This window comes from Bos indicus x Bos taurus, chromosome 25 (assembly GCF_003369695.1).
Source record: "Bos indicus x Bos taurus breed Angus x Brahman F1 hybrid chromosome 25, Bos_hybrid_MaternalHap_v2.0, whole genome shotgun sequence".
Classification (NCBI taxonomy): Eukaryota; Metazoa; Chordata; class Mammalia; order Artiodactyla; family Bovidae; genus Bos; species Bos indicus x Bos taurus.
The window spans coordinates 570,911-595,503 of NC_040100.1; the positions used below are offsets into that span (position 1 = coordinate 570,911).

The 24,593-nt window shown below is 60.0% G+C and overlaps 1 protein-coding gene across 1 annotated transcript in view; it reads right to left on the minus strand.

Moving 5' to 3' along the window:
- PRKAR1B (protein kinase cAMP-dependent type I regulatory subunit beta) overlaps positions 1 to 24,593 on the minus strand; it is a 74,067-nt gene that overhangs the window by 23,186 nt on the left and 26,288 nt on the right. The window contains exons 5-6 of the mRNA XM_027526473.1: positions 8,022 to 8,083; positions 7,308 to 7,354 (exon numbers count right to left, since the gene is read on the minus strand). Coding sequence (XP_027382274.1) covers positions 7,308 to 7,354; positions 8,022 to 8,083 — 109 coding nt within the window. The remainder of the gene's footprint in view (positions 1 to 7,307; positions 7,355 to 8,021; positions 8,084 to 24,593) is intronic.

The following is a 24,593-nucleotide window of genomic DNA, read 5'->3' on the forward strand; positions in this document are numbered from 1 at the left end:
CCCACCAGGCATCACCCTGCCGGGATGCTCGCGCCCCACCTAGGCGACCCCTCCAACCCAGCCGCCTCATTCACAAGCTGCCCTCCTGTCCGTAAAGGCTCCATGTAGCAGCTGGGCCCTCACTCACCTCCACCAGCAGGCCCCGCGGCCCAGGAGGAGCCAGGCCCCCAGAGTCCCCCGGGGCCCCCCCGTCCCTCGGGCAGCGCCCAAGCGCCCAGGCCTGCGGTCAATGGGAGTGGAGGCCAGCGCCCAGGGCTGAGCCCAGAGGCGGACAAGGTTCCCTTTCAGCTGGCGAGGGCGGTGGCCTCGTACAGTGTCGCGACTATGCATTGACTGCAGGTCCTCGTCCTGCCAGAATGGCCCGGATTGTTCATTATGTGGATTCGCTTACTATCAGCTAACACAACCTCTGTTCATTGCCTCGGTGTCAATGAGCTTAAAGAATGGCTCCCATTGGCAAAAAGCGTGCGTGTCGGGGAAGAATGGATTGCGACGAATCATGGAAGCAATTCTTATAGACTCAATGACACATTATCTTGACCATGACTGAGGCTCAGAATCGCCCGTCTGTGGGCGCCACGCCGGTGATACTGTGTGCGGTGTGAGCAGGGTGGGGAGAAGGGCCGGCCTGCTGAGCACAGGGCGTCAGGAGGACGATACGACACGCAACCCTTCGGGGAGCCCCCCAGGCGGGGACCTCCTCCCACAAGCACTGGCCCGCCCCGCCGGCCTGCACAGACCCGCCAGGAGCCAGAGGAGACACAGCAGCTCCCACGCGGCGAGGCCCTGGGGCCAGGGCGAGGCCCATCCTCCCACAGGCAGGGCGCGTATCTGCCAGGCTCTGCCCCGAGATGCTCTCCACCAGCACGTCCCCGGAGCCTCCGGTTGTCCCAAAGGGACCAGAGTCCACAGAGGGGCAGGCACGGCGCCGGGGCCTGGCCTGGCCGGCCCTCCACATACGGGGCTCACATGTCCGCGGAGCGTGCGCGGCTCACATGTCGTGTCCGTAAAGCCCACGCGGGGCTCGCTTGTCTGTAGCACCCTTTCTGCCTGGACACGACCCCATGTGTGCAGCGCTGAGCTGTCCCGCCACCCAGGTCAGGCACTGAACATCTCCCGGGGCCAGGATCTCCCAGGGCCCTCCCGCGCTTCGTGCCCGAGGGTGTCCGTGGGGCAGCTGGCCTGGGCCCCCACGCTGCATGCCGAGTGCTGGGTTTGGCCCACAGTTCTCACGGCCGCACCAGCACTACCCGTGGGTGATGGACGCCGCCCAGCCTCAGCTCTGATGCGGCCACGAAGCTCCCCGCAGGTGACTCAATGCCCTCCTCTCTCACGCGTGAGGCAAGGTGGGGACCCCCGGTCCGCTGAGCAGCACCCCCAGTCTGCACCAGCTCACCCTCCCCCTTGGCGCCGGGTCACCACAGCGCCGCAGCCTCGGGGGAAGAGGGAGCCACTGCCTCGGGTGCCTGTGGGGCAGGCCGGCCGCCCCATCACCCCCTGAAGAGACAGGGCCCCGGGAGCAGGGCAGGCGCTCAGCAGCCCCGCTCCCCCATGGTGCCCCGAAGAGCGGGCAGGTGGCCGCCACTGCAGGGCACACCCCAGCGAGGGCAACTTGGCCAGAGCGCGTCCCTGGGGGCCATGAGGACCCCTTTCCTCACTAAGCCCCGACCGCATCCTCAGAGACGTCAGAGAAAAGCATTGTGTAGAACCAAGGAGGGGCCAGGCCGCCCCCCGAGCACAAAGGCCCATCCTTCTCGGGACACTGGCCGCTGTCAGCACGGCCGCGCAGCGCCCGGCCCCACCCAGCTGGCACGCACAGGGGCTCCCTCGGGCTTTGTTTCATTCTTGTTGTTCCTTCTTGTGTAGGGAGGGGCGGGAGGCCGCACTGGCGGCACCCACGCTCCCGGCGCCACTGCAGGGTCTCCAGGCACCCCAGCCGCTGTTCCCGCAGGCTCATTCAGTCACTGGCACCCCGGGTCACCCCAGCGCCCGGGGTGCCCTGCGTGTTCTCACCGCTGGCTTCAGCAGCAGAAAACACGCAGATTCCAGTTCACAGGGACTCACTGACCAGCGGCTCAGCAATGATTATCCAGATGTGATCGTTCTTAAGGGCTCCCCTGGTGGCTCAGCTGGTAAAGAATCCACCCACAATGCGGGAGACCTGGGTTCCATCCCTGGGTTGGGAAGATCCCCTGGAGAAGGGAAAGGCTACCCACTCCACTATTCTGGCCTGGAGAAGTCCACGGACTATAGTCCATGGGGTCGCGAAGAGTCGGACACGACTGAGTGACTTTTTCACTTTCAATTGTCCTTAAAACAAGCTGCAGGCACCGGAGAGAAAGGAGGAAGATGATTCAGGGAAGAGCCACCATACGAGACTTTCGAGGGGCAAACTCAAGCCCAGCCCAAGGGGTCCTGTGCAAAGACCAGGGGTGAAGAGAGTTGGAGGCAGATGGGACAGGACGTGCAAAAAGCCCGAGGCAGGACTGGACTCGGAAGATCCGTATGCAGCAAGACCGTGTGGGGAGGCCACGCAGAGAGGCCACATAGGGGCCACGAGGTGGAGGCCACGAGGGGGAGGCCATATGGGGAGGCCACGAGGGGGCACGTGGGGGCCACGAGGGGAGGCCACGAGGGGCCAAGTGGGGAGGCTACACGGGCCACCAGGGAGAGGTGTGTCTCGGGACCACTGAAGGTTCTGGCAGGGCTGAGGCCAGCTCACAGCCAGGACGCACCCCCTGCTACAGCTGGAGCCCAGCTTGGGGCGCCCAGAGGAGAGCAAGGGTCAGTGAGGGGTGTCCCAGACTTTGACCAGGTTCCTTGACAGGTGGTCTGCAAACCAGGTGCAGAGCATAGCCTGGGAACCTGCCCCCCAACAATGACCGACCGATCCAGAGCCCCGGGGGTGCGGCCCAGGATGTCGGCAGGTGACGCTGATGCCCACCCACCATGGACCAGCTCTTGTTCCAACGTTGGACAGAGGTGGAGGTGGTGACTAAAGACACAGGAATCTGCTTGATGACACCCCCAAAGCAGCACCACGGTCCCAGCCCCACCTATCCAGACAGCCAGAACACATGAGGCTGCCTGCCCGCCTGCTCCTACCCACAAGGACACTTCAGTTCAACATGCGATGCCACAGAAAATAGAAAATCCATTGAAGCAACTGGGTAACTGGAGACAGTCACCGAGTGACCCACTTGCTGGAGGGGGTGTTGTCCCACGACCTCAGACCTGCCCCCTCCTGCAGGTATTTCCCACGTAACCCGGAGCCGCCCGGGCGAGGAAGCAAGCCGGGTGTGCCAGCTGCTGTTGTTTTTGGTTCCACAGGCGATGAGAAAAGTTAATGGCCCAGCTCCTCCGCGTCCCGGGCTCCAGCCACAAAAAGTGGGGGCGTCTGGGCAGGTGAGCCCAGGTCCACAGCCGCTCTTCCAGGGTAAACCGGGTCGCGAGCCTAAGGCCTCTTTAGTCCAAGAGCCTGGAGGGGTTGGGGGGCTGACTGACCCGTTTCGCCTGAGAGCAGCTCCCCCAAGTCTCTCTGCTGGACCCCGTCTGTGGAGCCCGAGCCACGTGGGTGACGACATGGGGTCAGCGTCCTCTCCCCGGTGACCGGCCACCAGCTTGGTCCACTCTGTGGACCCGCCACGCTCTCGGCCCTCCCCGGCAAACCTCACACTCCCCGGGGGTCCACAGGCAGGACCCCATCGGGCCCCTGTCCCGTCTGGAGGGCCACGTGCTCCAGGGTGACCGCGCAGCCTGTCGGGGGCCCAGTGTGGAGTATGCATAGGGGCCGACGCCCTCCCCAAGCTCTCGTCACGTCACCAGCACCACGGGGGGGCTCTGGGTCACCTGTTCCCCCATTCCAGAGCAGCTTCTGGCCACAGTGGGGTCTCCAGGGCCTCCTCAGAGACCCAGGAGGGTGAAGGTTCCCCAGTTGCCCTCTGTGGGTGAGACACTGCAGGAAAGCTTCACAGCCAGTTGGGGGCCACGGCCGCCCTGCACCTAGGAAGTGACCAGCCAGCAGACAGCACCCAGAGCAGGATGCCCAGGTCCCACACGGCCCGTCGTCCACAGCAGCGCTGGTCACAGCGGCAGCCACGTGGCGGGCACGATCGCTGATGAACAAGACAGGGGTCCTTTCCGTGACTCGGCGGACAGGCCCGGAGCTCTGCCACCTGCTGCAGCATGGACCAGCCTTGGGAGGCGACGCTCAGTGGGGTGAGCCCGACCCAGGGCAGACGCCGTGTGGCTCCGCCCCTACGAGGCTCCTGGAGGCATCAGGCTCACAGAGATGATGGAACACAGCGGGCAGGGGCTGGGGAGGACCTGGGGTTAGACTTTAACGCGGACAGAGTCTCAGTTTGGGAAGACGAGATGTCCTGGAGATGGTGGTGGGAGGGCCACGTGACAATGTGAATGTGTTCACGGCCCCGAACTGGACACCTAAAGGTCAAGATGCAGCTTTTATGGTGTGTGTACTTTACCGACCGAAAAATAAAAACCAGAACACCCGGCGAGCAGGCTGACCGGCCGTGACCCACGGAGCCAGACGGCCTGGGGCGCCCTGTCCCCCGAGGCCCCCCCACCTCTGGAGGCTGGACGCGGCTGTGCCCACAGACGTCTGGTGAGGTGGGAGGGGCCCGGGCCAGGGCAGAGCCCGGGTACGGCAGGCTCCCCCCAGGAGGCCCCAAAGCACCAGGTGCCCGGACGGCCTGGCGGGAAGGAAAGTGCTCCTGAGCCACGAAGCTGGCCGTGGAGCACCCTTCCAAGTGGAAATGCTATGTTCCATGAATAAAACAAATTGGGAGATATTTTTATACTTAGGAAGACGGATTATAGCTCTCGGCGGTACACACGCTGCGGCCGGCACTGTCCGCGTCTCCCTGGAAAACCGTAATTTAAACCGAGCTGGTGCTTCTGGCATCCGGTCAGCCAGCCACTGCCCCCAGGGCACTGCTGGCGAGGGGGCAGCTTTCAGAAGGGGGCTCTGGATGGCCACCCCCAAGCCCTCCTGTTAAAGGCAGAGTGGGGCCTCTGAGGGGGGCCCCAGGGTGTCTTGAGGGCTTCAGGGTCACAGTGCAGTGGGCCTGGCCTCTGCTCCCCAGAGGCCCCTACAGAGCCCCCAGGACCCTCACACGCTTCCGGTCCATGGTCCACGGTCACTTCCCCACCCCTGAAGGCAGGGCCAGAAGCACGGCTCCAGACCAGGAGAAGCTGCACTTGCAGACCTGGAGCAGGGACGACAGCCAGGGTCAGGACGCATCCGGCCACTCTGCCCCCGGGTTCCTGATGGAGCACCTCTGGTCCTCTGCACGTGGCCGCCCCCACGGCCCACACCTCAGGCTCCCAGCCACCCCGCACCCACCGGCCACTGGAGGAGCCGCTGAGGCCGACACAGGGACAGCCTTGCAGTCACCACCTTGCCCCATCTGGGCCGACAGCCCGAGCTGGAGACCACAGCCAGGAGGCAGCATCCGCCCACGGGCCTGAGCATCTGGGCTCCAGGAGCCGGGGGTGGGGCTCCATGCTAACCTTCTGGGCTGACATAGAGATGCCGTGGCTCAGGCATGTGGGCCCAGGTCTGTGTGGAGGACGTAGGCAGGGGCGCATGTCTCACGGGACCCTAACACCCTTCAGGTTGCTAGACAGACAAGGACGGGACTCTGCGCCACAGGGAGGCCGTGCCCATGTCTGCTGGCCAGGGAGAACCCAGGCTTGATCATCTCAACTCTCAGGGAGCCCCATGCTCTGGGGGAGCCCAATGGCTCTGCCTGGGTGGGGTCCTAAAGGATGGGTAGGAGTTTGCAAGGCAGAGCAGGGATAAGAACAGGACAGGACGGCCAGAGGCTCACTGGGAACTACCTTCTCAGCCGTCTCCCCCACCCCCACTACCCCGAGGGCAGGGCCATGTCCCCAAGAGTGTATCCTCAGGGCTCTGCAAGTGCCCAGCAGGAGACAAGTGCTCGCTAGACATCTGAGCCAGAAAACGAGGGCCAGATGGAGGGCAAAGGCCTAGGAGCGGGAGAAACTGGCAGAGCTCAGGCCCCGAGTGACTTGGGCCCGGGCCACGAGTCCGCAGCCCTGCGGGGGCCCTGGCGGCCGGGTCCGAGGCGCTGCAGCCCATCTTCCTCTCTGAGGCTGGCTCTGTGACCGGCTGGCAGCCGGGGTCAGCCAGCCTGCGGCCTCCCCCACCGCCTCCCCTGGGGCCCTCCCTCCGGCTCCCGCCTCAGTTTCCTCTGTCGGGGGAGACAGGATGGCCCCTGCCTGAGGACTGCTCCAGGCCTGAGCCCGGGATGAGAGAAACCCCAAGCCTGTGCGGCTCGCCCAGAGGTCCCCACACTGTCACCTCCTGTGGCTCCAGAAGATGAGGGCCACAGCCACGTGGACACAGGCTTGCTGCTGGGGGACATGAGGAGAAAGTGCCCCCCACCTGGGATGCCCGGCTGGCCGCTGCCCTGAGGATGGGCAGGTGGTGGGAGCCAGGGGGCTCCGTCTCATGGAGGCTCGGACGGGGGTGTGGGAGCCACCACCCCAGCACTGGCGCCTGGGACCCAAGTCCAACATAGGGTCCTTGAGGACACGTGCTGACTCTGCGGGACCCGGGACAGACTCGCCCTGCGTGTGGGGGGCAGGGGGCTCCAGAACGTGTGCAGCCAGCCTTAAACAGACACCCCAAGGTCAGGTGTGCAAGCTGGACTGAATCACGGCTACAGGCAGAACCTCAGGGGAGGCGGACGGCTGGCAGCCCACGTGGGGGACACGCTCATCGAGCCGACGGGGAGGCGGGAGGGGGCGCGAGAGGGCAGACAGCAGCACAGGCTGAGTCGCACGCTCGGAGGAGCCCACGTGGGGCCCCGGGGGAGGTCGGGGCTCAGCCTGCAGTCAGGTGATGGAGGAGGTGCTTCTCCAAACAGGGCCTGGGCCCCCCCGCTGGAGACTGGGCAGTAAAGAGAGGACGCGAACAGAATCGGAGGGCACAGCATCCCGGGACGGACACAGCCTGGTTCCACCACAACGCCAGAGCCACGGGGCCCCTGGGCGTCCGAAGCGCGTGAGGTGCGCCAGCCTGTCGGGTCGGGCCCCCAGGGCCGCGGTCGGCTCAGCAGGAACTGACGGCAGGGGCCGTGGCCGGACTGACACCGGCTGCCCTTACCCCACTCTCGCTTGGATGTGCCTGCAGTACCTTTAACGTGAACTCTGTGGCTTCTGGGCTGAAAAACCGGAAACACACCGCCCAGACCGGCCTTCTAGGCCTGAGTGTGGGCACAGACAGGCGCTGCCGTCCAGAGAACGTCGGGGATACTCACGTCCACCTCTCCCTGGTCGATCACGTAGAAGTTGTCCCCTTCGTCCCCTGCGAGGGAAGAAAAACAGACGCGTGATGTGAGGAGGCGGGCTTTCGTCTTTCTGGTAACGAACCATCTTACGACGCTGCTTCCTAGATCTCTGCCAAGCAAGGCCGAGTCTCACCCATCTTTAAAAATACTTAAGTGGAAGCTGTGCGTACGAAGGTGGTGAACACAGTGACCTACTTCACACTCGTCGGGAAACGGTTACCACAGTCAGGCTGGCAGAGCGTCCTCTCCTGACACCACTGCCATCTGAAGTCCACGGCCGTCGAGCCGCCAGGACTCAGTACAGCTCCTCAATTTTTTTAACGATGAGAAGGTTATCCCGTGGCTCAGCTGTAAAAAGAATCCGCCTGCCAATGCAGGAGAGACACAAGCTCGATCCCTGGGTCAGGAAGATCCCCTGGAGGAGGAGATGCCAGCCCACTCCAGTATTTGCCTGGATAATGCCATGGACGGAGGAGCCTGGCAGGCTGCAGCCCGTGGGGTCGTAAAGAATCAGACATGACTGAGTGCCGAGGCTGTCAGACCACATTCACACACGCTAACTTGTGAAGTGGACTGTTACGCAGGCTCATAGTGACCTGTCTCAAGGACAGACAATAAGAGTGTCGTGATAAATACATCCGTAAGTAAATAACCAGCCCTTCGCAGGGGCTCCTGGCGGCGTACCTTGCTGTATGACGGTCTCCCCGGCGATGTGTGTGACGGGGAACATGGCGTCGAATATGTCGCTGCAAAAGAAAGCATGAAGTGTGGGGGCCGGGGGGGCGCTGGGGGCCGCCCTGCCCTCCACACGGCTCCTGCTCCCTGGCTCGGAGCAGGTGAAGACCCCAGGGACCCCTGCCCTGCACAGCCTGAGGATTTATGAAGACGGGATCATTCGGGACAGACTCCACTCACAGAAGACAAAGCATAAGGGGACCATTCCCACGAGGAAACGGCAACCAGTCCTGACTCCATTTCTACCTTTTTCCAGGGAAACCCTTTCCATCTAAGGGAGTTGAGATGCTGGACACAGAAACAGGAAGAAACCAGACTCTCTTAACTGCTCGCTTAACGGGCACAGAGGCTCGAGGCTGGCGCGGGGTGTGCCCACCAGGCAGCCTGGCTGTTTTGTCTCCCGAGTCTGCTGTGAGATGGACCCTCAAGCGGGATGGGGGTGCAGGGAGCTGGGGATGTGGGGGAGCACCCACGTCCGCCGAGGAGCCTTTACCTGCTCTGGACAGCAACCAGGTGCAAACGCCAGGGTCCAGACACTGGAATCCAACCACCAACCACCATCCCTAGGGAGGCCACCAACCCCCGGGCACATGTCTCCCCAGAAGAGAAGTGAGACAGACGCTGGGCCCCTTGGGCAGGGGGTTCTCAGGGGTCTTGGAAACGGGTCAGTGGAGGAGCCCCCAGGAAACAAACACAGGGCCAGAAACCCAACCGGCCTGCGCCCGCCCGCTCCCCGGGCCCAGGAAATATAAACACGTCTGAAAGCCGTTGCTTTCGTCTATTTAAACGCTTCTTTGTCTCCCTGGAGGAGGGGGCGGGGGGAGCAGGTGAGGGAGGGTGGGGTGCGGGAGACCCCAGACCGACCCGCACGGACGCCGTCCTCTGCTTGGCTGAGTCTCACTCCTGCCTCCAGACACACCTCAGCCCCCGAGCCCCGCCTCCCCGACACTGTCGGTGGGGATGCAAATTGGTGCCACCACTATGAGAACAGTATGGAGGTTCCCGAAAAAGAATAAAAATAGAGCTGCCATATGATCCTGCAATCTTACTCCTGAGAGCGGGACTGGAGAAATTTCTGATTCAAAAAGACACGTGCAGCCCAACATTCACAGAAGCAGTGTTTACAACAGCCAGGACGTGGAGGCAACCTCGGTGCCCATCAGCAGAGGGACGATTCACAGAAGCAGTGTTTACAACAGCCAGGACGAGGAGGCAACCTCGGTGCCCATCAGCAGAGGGACGATTCACAGAAGCAGTGTTTACAACAGCCAGGACGAGGAGGCAACCTCGGTGCCCATCAGCAGAGGGACGATTCACAGAAGCAGTGTTTACAACAGCCAGGACAAGGAGGCAACCTCGGTGCCCATCAGCAGAGGGACGATTCACAGAAGCAGTGTTTACAACAGCCAGGACGAGGAGGCAACCTCGGTGCCCATCAGCAGAGGGACGATTCACAGAAGCAGTGTTTACAACAGCCAGGACGAGGAGGCAACCTCGGTGCCCATCAGCAGAGGGACGATTCACAGAAGCAGTGTTTACAACAGCCAGGACGTGGAGGCAACCTCGGTGCCCATCAGCAGAGGGACGATTCACAGAAGCAGTGTTTACAACAGCCAGGACGAGGAGGCAACCTCGGTGCCCATCAGCAGAGGGACGATTCACAGAAGCAGTGTTTACAACAGCCAGGACGAGGAGGCAACCTCGGTGCCCATCAGCAGAGGGACGGATGAGCAAGACGTGGTGCATCTACGCGATGGAGTATTGTTGTTTTTGTCGTTCAGTTGCTCGGTCGTGTCCGACTCTTGGCGACCCCATGCGCTGCAGCATGCCAGGCCTCCCTGTCCTTCACCATCTCCCAGAGCCTGCTCAAACTCATGTCCATTGAATCATTGATGCCATCCAACCCTCTCATCCTCTGTTGTCCCCTTCTCCTCCTGCCTTCAATCTTTCCCAGCATCAGGGTCTTTTCTACCCTGGAATATTACACAGCCATAAAAAAGAATGAAAGCCTGCCATTTGCAGCAACATGGATGGATTTGGAGAGCTTTAGGCTAAGTCAGATAAAAAAAATACCATATAATCTTACTTATATATGGAACCTAGAAAAAAGAACACACTAGTGAATACATCGAGAAAGCAGCACTCAAAGGTACAGAGGGCTAGTGGCTGCCAGTGGGAAGAGGGGGCAGTGCGGGCAGAGAAGAAAGAGGCACAAAGACTCTGTAGAAACTAAATAAGCCACAAGGATGCACGGCACAGGGGAAGCAGCCAGTATTTTGCAGTAACTATAAATGGAAGATCACCTTTAAAAATTACGAATCACCATGCTGTACACCTGGAACACATATTGTAAATCAACTAGAACTCAATTAAATAAACAGCACTGAAGAATCCCAACTCAATACATTTCTGGGAAAAAAAAAGAATCATGCAAACAGAGCCGTTCCATCTTGGGCTTGTTACTCTCAGCCCGAAAGTAGATTAAATGTTCGTCACAGCTAATTCCAACAGCACAGACTGTTTGGCTTTTGCTTATTTTAAATCTAAACCCCACTGCCCAAGCACCATTTTAAAATAAGGCTAATTCTTGACTTGCAACTAAATGTTTAGAGCACATCCTGCTGGTAAGTTACTTGTTTTGACCTTGGAAACCAGACGTCCGAAGCCACTATGGTCAAGCCAGTGGCCAAGGCCACCGAGCAAGGTGCCTGGGAAAACAGTCCTGAGACGAGGCGGGAAGAGGCTGTCTGGGGTCGGGGTGGGCCTCGGCCCTGAGATGCCCCCAGCCTGGGGGGTGGGCACTGGGCGTGCCTAGTCCCAGCTCCCAGAACATCCACCCCCGGGAGGGCCACACCGCGCTGACACCTCCCAGGCCATGAAGGGTTCTCAGCCACCTGCTGTCCCCATCCTGGCAGAAGCCAGACCCTGGCCCTGCAGCCCTGGGGTGAAAGCACTCTGCCATGGAAACCAGGCCTTTCTGGAGGGCCACCTCTGCAGACGAGAAACGTTCTCTCTGATGGTCGGAGAGCCCCCACTCCTGGGGTGAAATATCAGCCAAGTCCTTCCAGCCTCTGTGATCTGACTTCAAACCTGCTCTCAGGACGGCTGGCCTCCCAGATTCGACCACGTGGAGCTGGGGGCTTGGCGTGGCCCCAAACCCCAGGGCCCAGCAGAGGGGTTCTGTGGTGGCCCGGACCAGCCTGGGCGGTGCCGTGGCCCCCACTGCCTCCGACGGGCATGCGAGCACCGCTGGGAGCCACAGGCGTCTTAAAGCCCAGATGCAGATTAGCGGCCCTGAGTTCACAGCAGTGGGGATCGCTCTTGTTGAAGAGTCCTCCCCCTTCTCCCTTCTTCCCTGAGCTCTGGGGCTTGTACTGAGATTTGAGAGGTTTCCTTTGGGTTGTGGGCTTCCCTGATGGCTCAGTTGGTAAAGAAACTGCCTGCAATGCAGGAGACGTGGGTTCGATCCCTGGGTCGGGAAGATCTCCTGGAGAAGGGAATGGCAGCCCACCCCAGTATTCTTGCCTGGAGAATGCGATGGACAGAGGAGGCTGGCAGGCTACAGTCCATGGGGTGGTGAGAGTCAGACACGACTGAGTGACTAGACCACCACCACCACCTTTCCTTTGCACGTTTTCTCTTACAACACGGAACCCGGAGGTGTGTGTGTGCCTCAAACCCCCAGGCGGCATCATGCCACGGAGCCCATCCTGTTTCTTCTGTGTTTTTCAGGAGCACATCTGGCTGCTTCTCACTGTACCCTCACGTGGGCAGGGAGAGAGGCTCTCTGGTGTCTTCTTTAAAGAACGTATATACTTATTTACCTGCTGTGCCGGGTCTTACTTGGATCTTTAGTTGGGAGATGTGGTATCTAGTTTCCTGACAAGGGACTGCACCCAAGCCCCTGCACTGAGAGGGCGGAGTCTCAGCCTCTGGACCACAGGGGAGCCCTCGTGTCTTCTTATCCCATCGTTGGAGTCCCACCTCACCTAAACCCCACCGCCCCCCAAATGCCTCCAGGAAGGCATTACTTCAGCAGGTGAATCCAGGGCACACGGTTGGGTCCAGAGCATCCTCTGCCAGATATTTCCATGAACACATTCAGACCTTCTGTCCATAGGAAGGGGGTCCAGCTTGTTTTCCCCGAGGGTCAGCCGACATTCCCAACAACATCCACTGATCACTCCATCCGGGGTTTACGGCCTGATGGGCGTGCCCCTCCAAACTCATTTGAAATTCACACAATGAGCTGGGCAGCTTTCTCATTCTCTATTTTCTGGAGCCACTTGTAAAAGGATGGACGGTTTGCTGAAGTTTTCACAGAATTCATCCATAAAACCTCTGAGACCTGGGCCTCTTTGTGAAGGGAGGTCACCACTGAAATTTGAGTGCTCTATTGATTGTTCATGGGCCAATGGTGCCCCATTTTCAAAGTTAGCTCCCAATATCTAAAAATTGAGAGATCTATAAATATCATAATTTTTGTGTTTTTTTTGGATGGAAAAAAAAGGAATGTCTAGCAACATGGGGCCTTTGTTCTCATGAAGCAAGAACCAGGCCCCCTCCCCACCTGGTGGGAGAACAGGCTGTGTCTGCACGACCCCGTCTCCGGCCCCGGAGCCCAGCCTCTGTTTGCAGCCCCTGCCCTAGGGGCCCCCTGTGCAGAGCCAATGACAGCTGTACGTGTGGCCTTCACCAGGCGGGGGTCGTCCCTGTGACGAGTGCTCCCTCGATGGCAACCAAGGGGCCTGAAGGGACCCGGGGGCTGAGCGTCCAAGGAGCTGGCCCGCAGGGCATCGGGCACAGCCCTGGGCACCGCAGGAGAGCACCCAAGATGGCAACAGCCCTGTCTGTCCCACCAGGAGCCACCATGGCGATTCCTGCTGGCTCCAAACCCTGCACACACGGGGGCTCCTTCGACCAGTCCCAGGAGGGACGCCAGCGGTGCGCTCCGCCCCTGGAGCTCAGCCAGTCTCGTGATCCGGTTATGGCCTTCTTATTCCCTTTTATTGGCTGACATTTCTGATATACTGCCGAACTGCTGCTGCAGGTGGCCTGACAGGTAAACACCCCCACCCCCAACCCCTGCAAAGAAACCTGTGGAAGCAAACAGGTTGGACCAGTTCTCCGAGCAAGGCCAGAGGCCACCCAGACCGGAGGGAGACGCCCACAGCCAACGGAGCCGCGCCTGCCCCTTCCAAGGCGGACTCGGCAGGTGGGGTGGCGAGAACCCCCCTGCACCCCGCCATGGACCCCAACAATCTGCCCTTCCTCCAGCATTCTGTATACATGGGGAGGGGAATCCCCTGAACCCCAACAATCTGCCCTTCCTCCAGCATTCTGTAAACGTGGGGAGGGGAATCCCGAACCCCCAAAATCTGCCCTTCCTCCAGCATTCTGTATTCATGGGGAGGGGAGTCCCCTGAACCCCAACAATCTGCCCTTCCTCCAGCATTCTGTAAATGTGGGGAGAGGGAATTCTTGTGACTTTGAGCAAGCGCTGTGACAGTGACCACGGGACCACCTCCAGTCCTAAGGGGAAAACCTGCATTAGCAGTTCCGACGTTTCTGTGTCTTTATTTCTTTAAACACTTTATTCTGAAAAATGTCCAACTTTCCGAAGCACGGGGGTGGGGCTGTCAGAGCCAGGATGTGTGTTTCTGCCCCACGCTGCTGAGGTCACAAGAGCAGCGCAGAACCGGGCACGGACGCTCCCGCCACGGGCGCGCACAGGGCGCATGCGTGCGGGACGAGCGCCAGCGCAACGCGAATTGGAAAAGGCCCCGGGTGCAGAAAGCACGTTCGAGGGATAGAGTGTTTTTTCCGACGTCGAAATGATGCCAGAAAGGGGAGGGGCACACCTGACCTGGAGGCCGCGGCTTCCCTGGGCTCACGTCAGCGTCACTCACGCTCCAGGAGCCAGGCCCACAGGCAGAGCCCCGGGGACCGACACCGCGGGACGCCCTGCTTTCTGCCGCCTGTCGCAGCCCCGGGGATGGGGGCTCTTGTCCACTGGAGCCAGCGCCCTGACAGGGTGCCTGGCTTGTGTTTAGGCTTTTCCACTGTTTGGGCTAAACTGACTGCAAGTTTCCAAATAATTCTCTCTAAGCAGCAATAACTCAGGCGTAGCTGTTCACGGCGTGGATACAGGGCTCCTGCTCCCTGCCGGAGGGCCGAGAGCACGGTGTTTATAAAACCCCGGGAGCCTCCGCCTCCGGGGACCGGAGCCACCGTGTCTGTGGCTGCCTCCTCAGCCACGATGCTGGGCACTTCCGAGATGCACACGAAGGCGTGACTGCATGGGGAGCACATTCACGGAGCCCCGGACGACCAGGCGAGTCCCACTGCACCTGGCACACCTGTGCAAATTAACGCAGCGAACCACACCCAGCCCCCCTCAGACCGCAGCGGGCTAAGCTGGAAACCAACAACAGAAAGGTGACCAGGTCCCTAAGTCCCGGAGACGAAGCAGCACGCTTCTAAATAACACACGGTTAAAAGAAGGTTCCGGAGAAACTGAAAACGTATTTAAATGAAAATGAAAAGGCAACTTAACAAAATCTGTGGGAGGCAGCAAGAGCCGCACTTGGAGGGGAACGCGCAGCGCTGCAAGTGCAGGTCTGAAAGGGGGAAAGACCTAAGGACACTTAGTAGAAAAGGAAGAGTGAGCCAACCCCAAAGCAGGCAAAAGAGAGAATTAGAGCAAAGTTTAAAATAGGAAATTAACAGAGGAAATCAACGAAATCAAAGCCGGTTCTCTGGAAAGATCAATAAAGACCTGTAAACCCCTCGCCATGGTAACCAAAAAGGTGGGCAGGACAAATTGAGACAGAGAGAATACACGGATAGCCAACGTCACAAACCAGAGAGAAGGCGTCACTACAGACCCCGTGGACTGACAAGGATCATAAAGGGGGACTACAAACAACTGCGCGTCCACAGACCTGACAGCTTAGAGGAAAGAGACCAGTTCTCTCAAAGATACAACCTGCCAAGACACACCCAAAGGAAGAAACCGAATCAATAAACACGCAACTACCCAGACAGGAAGCAGCAGGCCCAGGCGGACTCACTAGTGAATTCCACCAAACCTTTAAGTTAGAAATTACACCCATTCTCTGCAGTCTCTTCCAGACACAGAAGCAGAGGCAACACTTTCTAACTCATTCTGTGAGGCCAGAATTACCCTCATACCAAAACCAAAGATGCTTCAAGAAAGGAAGATTACAGACCATTGTCTCATGAACGTGGATGTAAAAATGCTCAGCAAAACACAGGAAATCAAACGCAACCCTGTATGAAAACATTTATACACCACAGAGAAGTGGGCTTTATTCCAGGCATGCAAGGTGGGCTCAGTATTCAAAAATCAAAGGTAATGCATCACATACCAGGGGTAAAGAAGAAAAATCATATCAAGAAATGCATAAGGAGCATTTGACAAAACTGAATATCCATTCATGATTCAAAAAAAAATACTCTCAGAAAAATAAGAATATGGAGATGTCCCTCAACTTAACAAAGAGCTCCAGAGACCCTACAGTTCACACCACACCTGGTGCTGAAAACCGGGATGCTTTCCCTCTAGGTGGGGACTCAGGCCAAATATATTTCCCTCACTACTCTTCATTAACGTCACATTGGAAAATCCCTAGCTAATGCAATAAGATAATGGATAAGAAAAGGAAATAAAAGCTATAGAGACTGGAGGGAATTCCCTGGTAGGCCAGTGGTTAGGACTCTGGCTTCCACTGCCAGGGGCCTGGGTTCAATCCCTGGTCAGGGAACTAAAATTCTGCAAGCGGTGTTGTGCAGCGAAGAAAAAAAGCTACAGACTGGAAAGGACGAAATAAAACTGTTTGCAGAAAATATGACTATGTAAAAACATCTTGAAGAACCAACAACAAAACAAAACCTTTGGAATTAATGTCATTACAAGAAGGCTGTGGGATGCAAAGCTACTGTGCAAAAGGCAATCACTTTCCAGTATTTAAAATGGAAAAAAAATTACCACACCATTTACGTTAGCACGCCACAAAAATAAAACACTGAGGTGAAACCCTAACGAAATGTGTACCAGATCTGTATGAGGAACTACCAAACTGACGAACAAAATTGAAAAACTAAACAAGCATCGTGCGGTCCCCCTCCCCGGCCCAGGCAACAGTTCTGGTCAGAGCCAGAGGGAGAAAGCCACCTCCCCTCTCGCCCCTAGCAAAGACCGCGCGGAAAGGCCCCTGCCTCCTGACCGACGGCCATCCTAGGGCTGTGGCCCCCGGAGCCCCGGAGCCAGTGGCCAGAACCCCCGTGGCAGCCATGGTTCTGATGGAGGGAAGATGCACGGAGGCCCCGTCAGGCCTGCGCCCACACTGCAGCTGAGCAGGGCTGCAAACACCACCACCGCCTCTGCACGGCTCAGAACCCAGGGCCCGGGGAGCCCTACACACGGCTCAGAACCCAGGGCCCAGAGGAGCCCCACACCTCACTCAGAACCCAGGACCCGGGGAGCCCCACACGTGGTTCAGAACCCAGGGCCCAGAGGAGCCCCACACGTGGCTCAGAACCCAGTTCCCCTGGGCCCAGGGGAACCCTGCATGCAGCTCCGCCTCTACAAAGCCCCACTCTGCCACATTGGGCGTCACGACGCTTGGGGTCTAGACACTTCCTCGAGGATTTCTTTCCAGAAGAGCTGCAGCCAACGGTCATCCAGCAGGGCCCAAGGCAAGCAGCGGCCCCCAGACCAGCGAGAGGCGCACACGGGAGGGCGCTGGGGCCCATCTGAGGCCCAGGCCGAGGTCACGCAGCCTCCCCACCAGCTGGAGAGAGCCAGGCATGGCCACCCTGCAGGCTGAGAATCCTCAGCTACACAGTGGGGTGTCCTCACCGAGCACCCCAGAGGTGCCCCAAGCTCTGCAGCCTCCGCTGCTTCTCCCCAGCATCCCTGCACCCACCTCTAGGGACCCCCGGCTCCTCCTATCACCTCCCTGGGGTCCCACCCCCTCGGGATGACTCCTGAGGGCCCAGCCGGCCTGCACGGACGCCGCGCCCTGGGAACCCCAGGTCAGCGTGGGCTCCAGGATGCTGTCAGCACAGTGCACTGAGGCCCCACATGAACGCTGACAGCCACGGAGCCCCCTTCCCTACGAGACCCTGCAAGAACACTGACAGCCACGGAGCCCCGTCCCCAGTGAGACCCCGTGTGAACCCTGACAGCCACGAGCCCCATCCCCAACGAGACCCTGCAAGAACGCTGACAGCCACGGAGCCCTGTCCCCAGTGAGACCCCGTGTGGACCCTGACAGCCACGGAGCCCCGTTCCCAACGAGACCCTGCAAGAACGCTGACAGCCACGGAGCCCCGTCCCCAGTGAGACCCCGTGTGGACCCTGACAGCCACGGAGCCCCGTTCCCAACCAGACCCTGCAAGAACGCTGACAGCCACAGAGCCCCGTCCCCAGTGAGACCCCGTGTGGATCCTGACAGCCACGGAGCCCCGTTCCCAACGAGACCCTGCAAGAACGCTGACAGCCACAGAGCCCCATCCCCAGTGAGACCCCGTGTGGACCCTGACAGCCACGGAGCCCCGTTCCCAACGAGACCCTGCAAGAACGCTGACAGCCACGGAGCCCCGTCCCCAGTGAGACCCCGTGTGAACCCTGACAGCCACGAGCGCCATCCCCAGTGAGACTCCACGTGGACCCTGACAGCCACGAAGCCCCGTCCCTAACAAGACCCTGCATGAACGCTGACAGCCACGGAGCTCTGTCCCCAGTGAGACCCCGTGTGAACCCTGACAGCCACAAAGCCCCGTCCCTAACAAGACCCTGCATGAACACTGACAGCCATGGAGCCCCATCCCCAATGAGACCCCGTGTGAACCCTGACAGCCACGAGCCCCATCCCCAGTGAGACTCCATGTAGACCCTGACAGCCACAAACCCCCGTCCCCAACGAGACCCTGCATGAACACTGACAGCCACGAAGCCCTGTCCCCAACGAGACCCCACATGAACGCTGACACCCACGAAGCTCCGTCCCCGGTGAGACCCCGTGTGAACCCTGGCAGCCATGAAGCCCGTCCCTGTGACCCCACCCCGTGCAGGCCACGTCCAAGGTCAGGTGTGGAACACGGGGTCCTGGCTCCCTCCTCCTTCCTCCTCACCTCCCAAGATAGGAAATGTTTTCCAGGATAAGTGGCATCTCGCTTATTAATACAGCAGGCCTGGGCATCAATCACGAGACCCGGGCGGCCCAGGCAACTGCAGCCTCCAGACCAGCTCTGAGCACGTGCGCGGGGGAGGCCGTGGCAGTCCGCCAGCTCCAGGACACCCCCCAGGCCTCATGGGCGGGGGACGCGTGTCCTTTCCACGGCTGCTGAACCAGTCAGGCACGGCCTCAAAAGACCAGACGCAGGCCTGCAGCAGGCACCTCAGACGCCCCTAGCCAGGCTGGCCAGGGGGCAGTGGGGCAGGAACAGTGAGGGTGAAGCTGGCAATCACAGGTGAGCAGCCTGCAGGGCTGGAGGCTGGAGGGCAGAGAGGGCAGAGAACCCAGACGGTCATGGCGCCAGTGGAACCCAAGACAGCACCACACCCAACAGCCACAGAAGCATGGGCCTGCCCTTCGCTGGGGTGCCCTCCACACACGCCCCGGGGCCCAGCACAGAAAGGGCAGGGAGGCTCTGTCACCAACGGAGACAATCCCAGGGACAACCGCAGAGTGAGAGCCACTCATGGGGCAGAGCATGTGGGACCCCTGGCACAGGGTGGAGCCCCAGAGTGGCCTCGTCAGGCAGCAGCCCGCACCCGCCGCAGGCCCGGCCAGCACGCGCCCTGCCACGCACGACGTCATCACAGACCACCGAGTGAGCAGGTGAGCACACAGACGCACCTGGAGCCCCACGTTTGCAAAGGTCCCCTCCCCTCTCCTTCCGGGTGCCGCTCAAGACCCTGTCCCTGCGTGGGCAGCGCCAGCCCCACAGAGACATGGCAGCAGACAAGGCCCAGCCTTATGGCTGCCGCCCATCCCACACCCAGCACCCCGGAGAGGCTGTTTCCATGCCCCGGCTCAAGCCCATCACGGCCACCTGTGTCCACCCGCGCCAACAGCCCCAGGCCCCCAGTGGCCCTGGGATTCAAGGGCCGGGTGCTCAAGGTGAAGCCACCTCGGTCCACGCCAGGTCAGGCCCGGGACACGCCGGCCCCTTCCCTGCCAGAATCTCACCGTGTCCGCCCACACTTGCTTTTCTCCCACAAGGTAATAAGGCCCAGGGCACGGCCGAGTCACGCTGGCTCTCCCGTGAAAGTGCCGGGGCTGGGTTCGCCTGACTCTCCCGGCCCAGCAGCCACGCCTCGGCACGCTCAGCAGCGCCATGAGGACCGGGGCCATCGGGGGCCACGGCCACCCCGTCAGGCTGGGAGCCACAGGCGTCGGCCCTGGGCGGATCTCAAGCTGGACCCTGTGGGCCCCCCGGGGCACGGGCCTGGGCTTGGCGCCACGCTCAGTGCCGCCTTGATGCCCACCCGCCCCAGGCCTGGCCAGCGGCTTTCTCCTCCATGAAAGGGGCCGAGTCGCAACCAAGGAGACAATGTGAGGAGATTTACGTACCCCCCTCCCCACCTACCAACACAGCGCTGGGATGGCCCAAGACCCAGAGCTTTCCAGACCATCTAAAAAGAGCCGCAGCGTGAGCTCCAGGACACATGTCAGACAGAAAGGCGTGTGTGTAAGCAAGGGGCGAGGGCGTGAAGCTGTGCACGTGGACCGACTGGCCCACTCGTCTGCTGCTCCAGCCACAGGCGAATCGGAGCGCAGAGACCCCCTCAGGCCATAGGAAGGAAGCTGAGTGTCCGGTGGGGACATAAGGTAAGTGAGGCTCCAGGACACGCCATGCTGGTGGTGACGACCTTGAAACCATGAACTATGTTAATATTTCACATGGTTCTAAAAGCAAGCCTGAGATTTGAAAAATAATACTTACAAATCCAAGGAAAAGAGAAAAAAGGAAGTGAAAAGCGTGCCCAACTGACAGCACCAGCTTCCAAGCTGCAGACGCCTCAGGGCAAAGTGAGCCAGAATTAAACCTTCGATGCTTCTGCTGACCATACTGGTTGTTATTCGAAGGTCAGGTGTGTGCGTGTGTGTGCACCCCTGTGGTGAAATGAAACAAAGAATTCCTTCGCTTGTATCATGGACAGCTGAGATAGTCAGCATGTGGGAAAAGAGATAAAGACAAAATTAATCACATTACTTTAACAGGAAGGAAGGAAGGAAGGAAGCCACCCTGTAGCCCTGAATTGACATTGGAAGAATCAACATGAACGCATGAAATATTTTATCTTAAAAGCAGTCCTGGTTCTGTCTGCAGAAAAAGCCTAGCAACAAGGACAGAACAAAGCAGTGACTCCCCCCAGAACGTGGTCTCTAAACAGAGCCTCCCACCAAGAGGAAGGAAACACGAGACAAGCCGGCCACCTCACGAAGTACCAGAAAGCAAGGAAAATGACAAAAACGACGCGGTCGCACCAGAGGACGCAGGAGCTTCACGAAGAGGAACAACGGCCACAGAGCGGCTGTTCGGGCGCCGGTCGGATAAAACCTGCAGTGGATGAAACACCTGCGTGGACTCAAGCCGGGGGCCTGGGGAGGGACGGTGAGCAGGGTGGACGCGGCTCCAGGAAACCAGAAGCGATGAGGGTCCGCAAGGGGCAGGGCTCAAGGCGTGCCGCTGACCCGGCCCGGGGTCTGGCCATCCACGCCCCCGCCCGTCACAGCCACAGACCTGCAGACGTGCTGGGTTCCATGCTCTGTATTCCCCACGGTCCATGGCCAGAGATCGTGTGCTGGGTTCCATGGCCCGTGGTTCTTCCTAAGCTGCGCTGAGACCTGAATGTGCTCTTTCCTGAGTGGACAGATCTGCGCCTGGGCACTGTGGGGCCCGTCCTCCCTCGTGGGCTTTGTCCACAAGTCCCTGTGGCCTCTGGATGGCTGCAGGCAAGGAGGGAGCCCAAGGCAGGCGCCCCGGGGCAGGGACAGGATACCCCAGCCCCTCCCAGGCCCCGAGGCTCTCCTCTCCCCACCCCAAGCGCGGCCACACCAGAGTCACCCCACTCAAAGCCCCACCATTTCCACCCACGCCCTGGCCAGGCTCCAAGGCCATCAGCACACAGCATGCAGAGCGGCCAGCTTCTGGCCTCTGCCTCCCGTTTCAAAGGCTTCCTCCTCCCTGACGTTCTCACTCCCACCACAGAGTCACAGTCCACGGAGGGGACAGTCCACAGAGGTGACGGTCCACAGACCACTGAGGCCACAGTCCACAGAGACGACAGTCACAGAGGCCACAGTCCACAGACCACAGAGGCCACGGTCCACAGACCACTGAGGCCACAGTCACGGAGGGGACAGCCCACAGAGGCCACAGTCCACAGATCACAGAGGCCACGGTCCACAGATCACAGAGGCCGCTGTCCACAGACCACTGAGGCCACAGTCCACAGAGATGACAGTCACAGAGGCCACAGTCCACAGACCACTGAGGCCACAGTCCACAGAGACGACAGTCACAGAGGCCACAGTCCACAGATCACAGAGGCCACGGTCCACAGACCACTGAGGCCACGGTCCACAGACCACTGAGGCCACAGTCACGGAGGGGACAGCCCACAGAGGCGACAGTCACAGAGGCCACAGTCCACAGATCACAGAGGCCGCTGTCCACAGACCACTGAGGCCACAGTCCACAGAAGGGACAGTCACACAGGGCATGGTCCACAGACCACTGAGGCCACAGTCCACAGAGACGACAGTCACAGAGGCCACAGATCACAGAGGCCACTGTCCACAGACCACTGAGACCACAGTCCACAGAGACGACAGTCACAGAGGCCACAGTCCACAGATCACAGAGGCCGCTGTCCACAGACCACTGAGGCCACAGTCCACAGAGATGACAGTCACAGAGGCCACAGTCCACAGACCACTGAGACCACAGTCCACAGAGACGACAGTCACAGAGGCCACAGTCCACAGATCACAGAGGCTGCTGTCCACAGACCACTGAGGCCACAGTCACGGAGGGGACAGCCCACAGAGGAGGTGGTGCACAGAGGCCACGGTCCACGGAGGTGCTTGGCCAGACGTGTGTGGACAAACCAGGGGCCCCAATACCCTCAGAGAACAGGGACCCAAGAGGGGCTGCCACACTGAGGACCCGACCCCGCTGCCCCCTGCCCCCTGACCCCGTGGGCTGCTCCCTGGGGCGCTGGGACCCCCCGGGATGCTGTCCTACGAACAGCTTCAGAGAAACAGCCTCTCCCCCACCCCGTGATGGCTGCAGGCACCCTGGGAGCAGGTGGACAGAGGACGAGCAGAAATGGAGGGCCCTCGGTCTTCCGGGCACAGCGAGGCAAGGTGGAAGGCGGACGGGCCTGGGGGCCAGGCAGAGGGTGCACCTCGTGGCTCTCTGACCAGCCAAGGGCCTGGCCAGCCAACCGCTGGGCCTCATCCCATCACCTGCAAACGGGGCAACAGACAGACCTGGAGGCGCCAGCAACGGACCCAGCAGGCGGCACAGCCCCGCCGGCCCTGAGCGCCACGTCCAGCCGCGGGCGGCAGCATGCTCACCAAGGCCCAGGCTCCTCCGGGGGGCTGGGGGTCTGCGGCTGGCCCCCCGACCCCACCTGCAGCAGGTTCTAAGCTGAGCCGACACCCGCCCTCGCCGACGCTGGAGCACAGTGACCCCAGGTGGCCGGCCCTGCCACGGGGACGCCCGTGTGGTGGTCAGCACCTCCCCAAAGCGGGCATCTCGGGGGCCACCCAGGGTGCCAGTGGTGATGCCGTGAAGACCCCCGGGGCCCCACCCAGCCCCTAAGCCCTGGGGGCCACTGTGAGAATGTCACTTAAACAGTGTCCCGCAGGATGGAAGCTCGAGGGCCGGCTTCTCTCCTCAGCAAGCTCCCTGGAGGCTCACCCCGCCCACCGTGTGTGTGAGCAGCTCGTCCCCTCTTCTGGCCGGCCGCTCTCCCACGGCCCGGCGCCCAAGCTTATTTATCCACTCGCCCGCTGAGGGATACCTGGGTTGTTTCCAGTTTCGGGCTTTTACAAAGAAAGCTGCTATGACAACTTAATGTACAGGTTTTCACGTGAACATAATTTTCCATCTCTCTGGGATAAATGCCCAAGAGTGCAATTGCCGGTCACACGGCAGTTACGTGGTTAGTTTTCTAAGAACCTACTCATGTTTTCCAGGCTCTTATGGCTGCCATTCCCAGCAGCAACGGACGAGGGCCCAGCTCCTCCGAGTCCGCACCGGCGGGTTTCACTCTGACCGTCCCGATGGGCGTGGACCGACGGTCCCCTGGGGTTTGCTCTGCATTTCCCTGCTGCCCGAGGAGCTGGGCATCTCCCAGGGCTTGTTCTCTATCCCAGGGTCCTCTGTGGTCGAGCGTCTCTTCGACTCTCTGTCCAATTTCTAACTGGACTCCTTGGTTTTTGTGTTGTTGAATCGACAGAGGTCTTTACATGTTCTGGATACTAGTCCTCGTTTAGACGTGAATCGGCAGCTTGTCCTTCATCCCACGTGCCTCATGCTGGCCCCTCCAGAGGAAAAGGTCACTGGAGACAGTGTATCCGCTGACCCTGCATCGCAGGAAGCACCCAAGTGCATACAGGCCCCAAGCAGACACAGGATAAAAGCCTTGGGGCGGTTATCTCCAGAAAGCCCTGAGTTCCTTGGCGCGGCCCACTTTCATTTAAACTTCACTCCTACGCCCAGATAAAGAGCCCCTGTGTGCTTAGCCGCGAAGGAACTCTTCCCCTAAATAGTCCCAGAGGCACCAGCAGAGGTCGGAGAACACGGCTCACATAACAGAGACCATCTGGAGCTCTTGTCCTGCTCCTTGGGGGGCACACGCTGAGCTATGACCAATAGGCTGTCCCCCAGGGCTCAGGGCTGGCAAGCCCCGGCTTGAAGCCCAGAGTCCTCTGTGCCCCTCTGCCGCAGGGGTGTCCAGGGGCAGGACCCCTGGCCCCTCCTGGCCAGCCCCGCCCTGCCGCCTGCCTCCACTGCCCACCGGAGCCCCCGGGCCTCCACAGCCAGTCCACGCCACTGGGAACCCGGTCTTCTTCGTGAGAGCATGGAAAAGGATGAACACTGCAGGATCCGTTTGCCAAGAGAAGTGAGAGCTTGTCCACCAAGAACTGCAGGAGCCTGCCACGAAGGTGCAGATCCGGAGACACGCTCCTGTCCATCGCTGAGAAGCCTCAATGCCGACAAGATGCCAGTTCTGTGTCAAACCAATCTACAAATCCAACGCGGACTTTCAAAATAGAAAGTTATCTAAAATTCATATGGAAACGCAAAGGCCCTAAAATAGCCCAGACGATTCTGCAAAGGAAGAATGAAGTGAGAGGATTTACATGACCTGATTTCCAAACTCACTGTGGAGCCATGCCCGTCGAGAATGTGGGGCTGGTGTGATGACACGGCACACGGATCGTGGGACAGAACCCAGAGCCCAGAAAT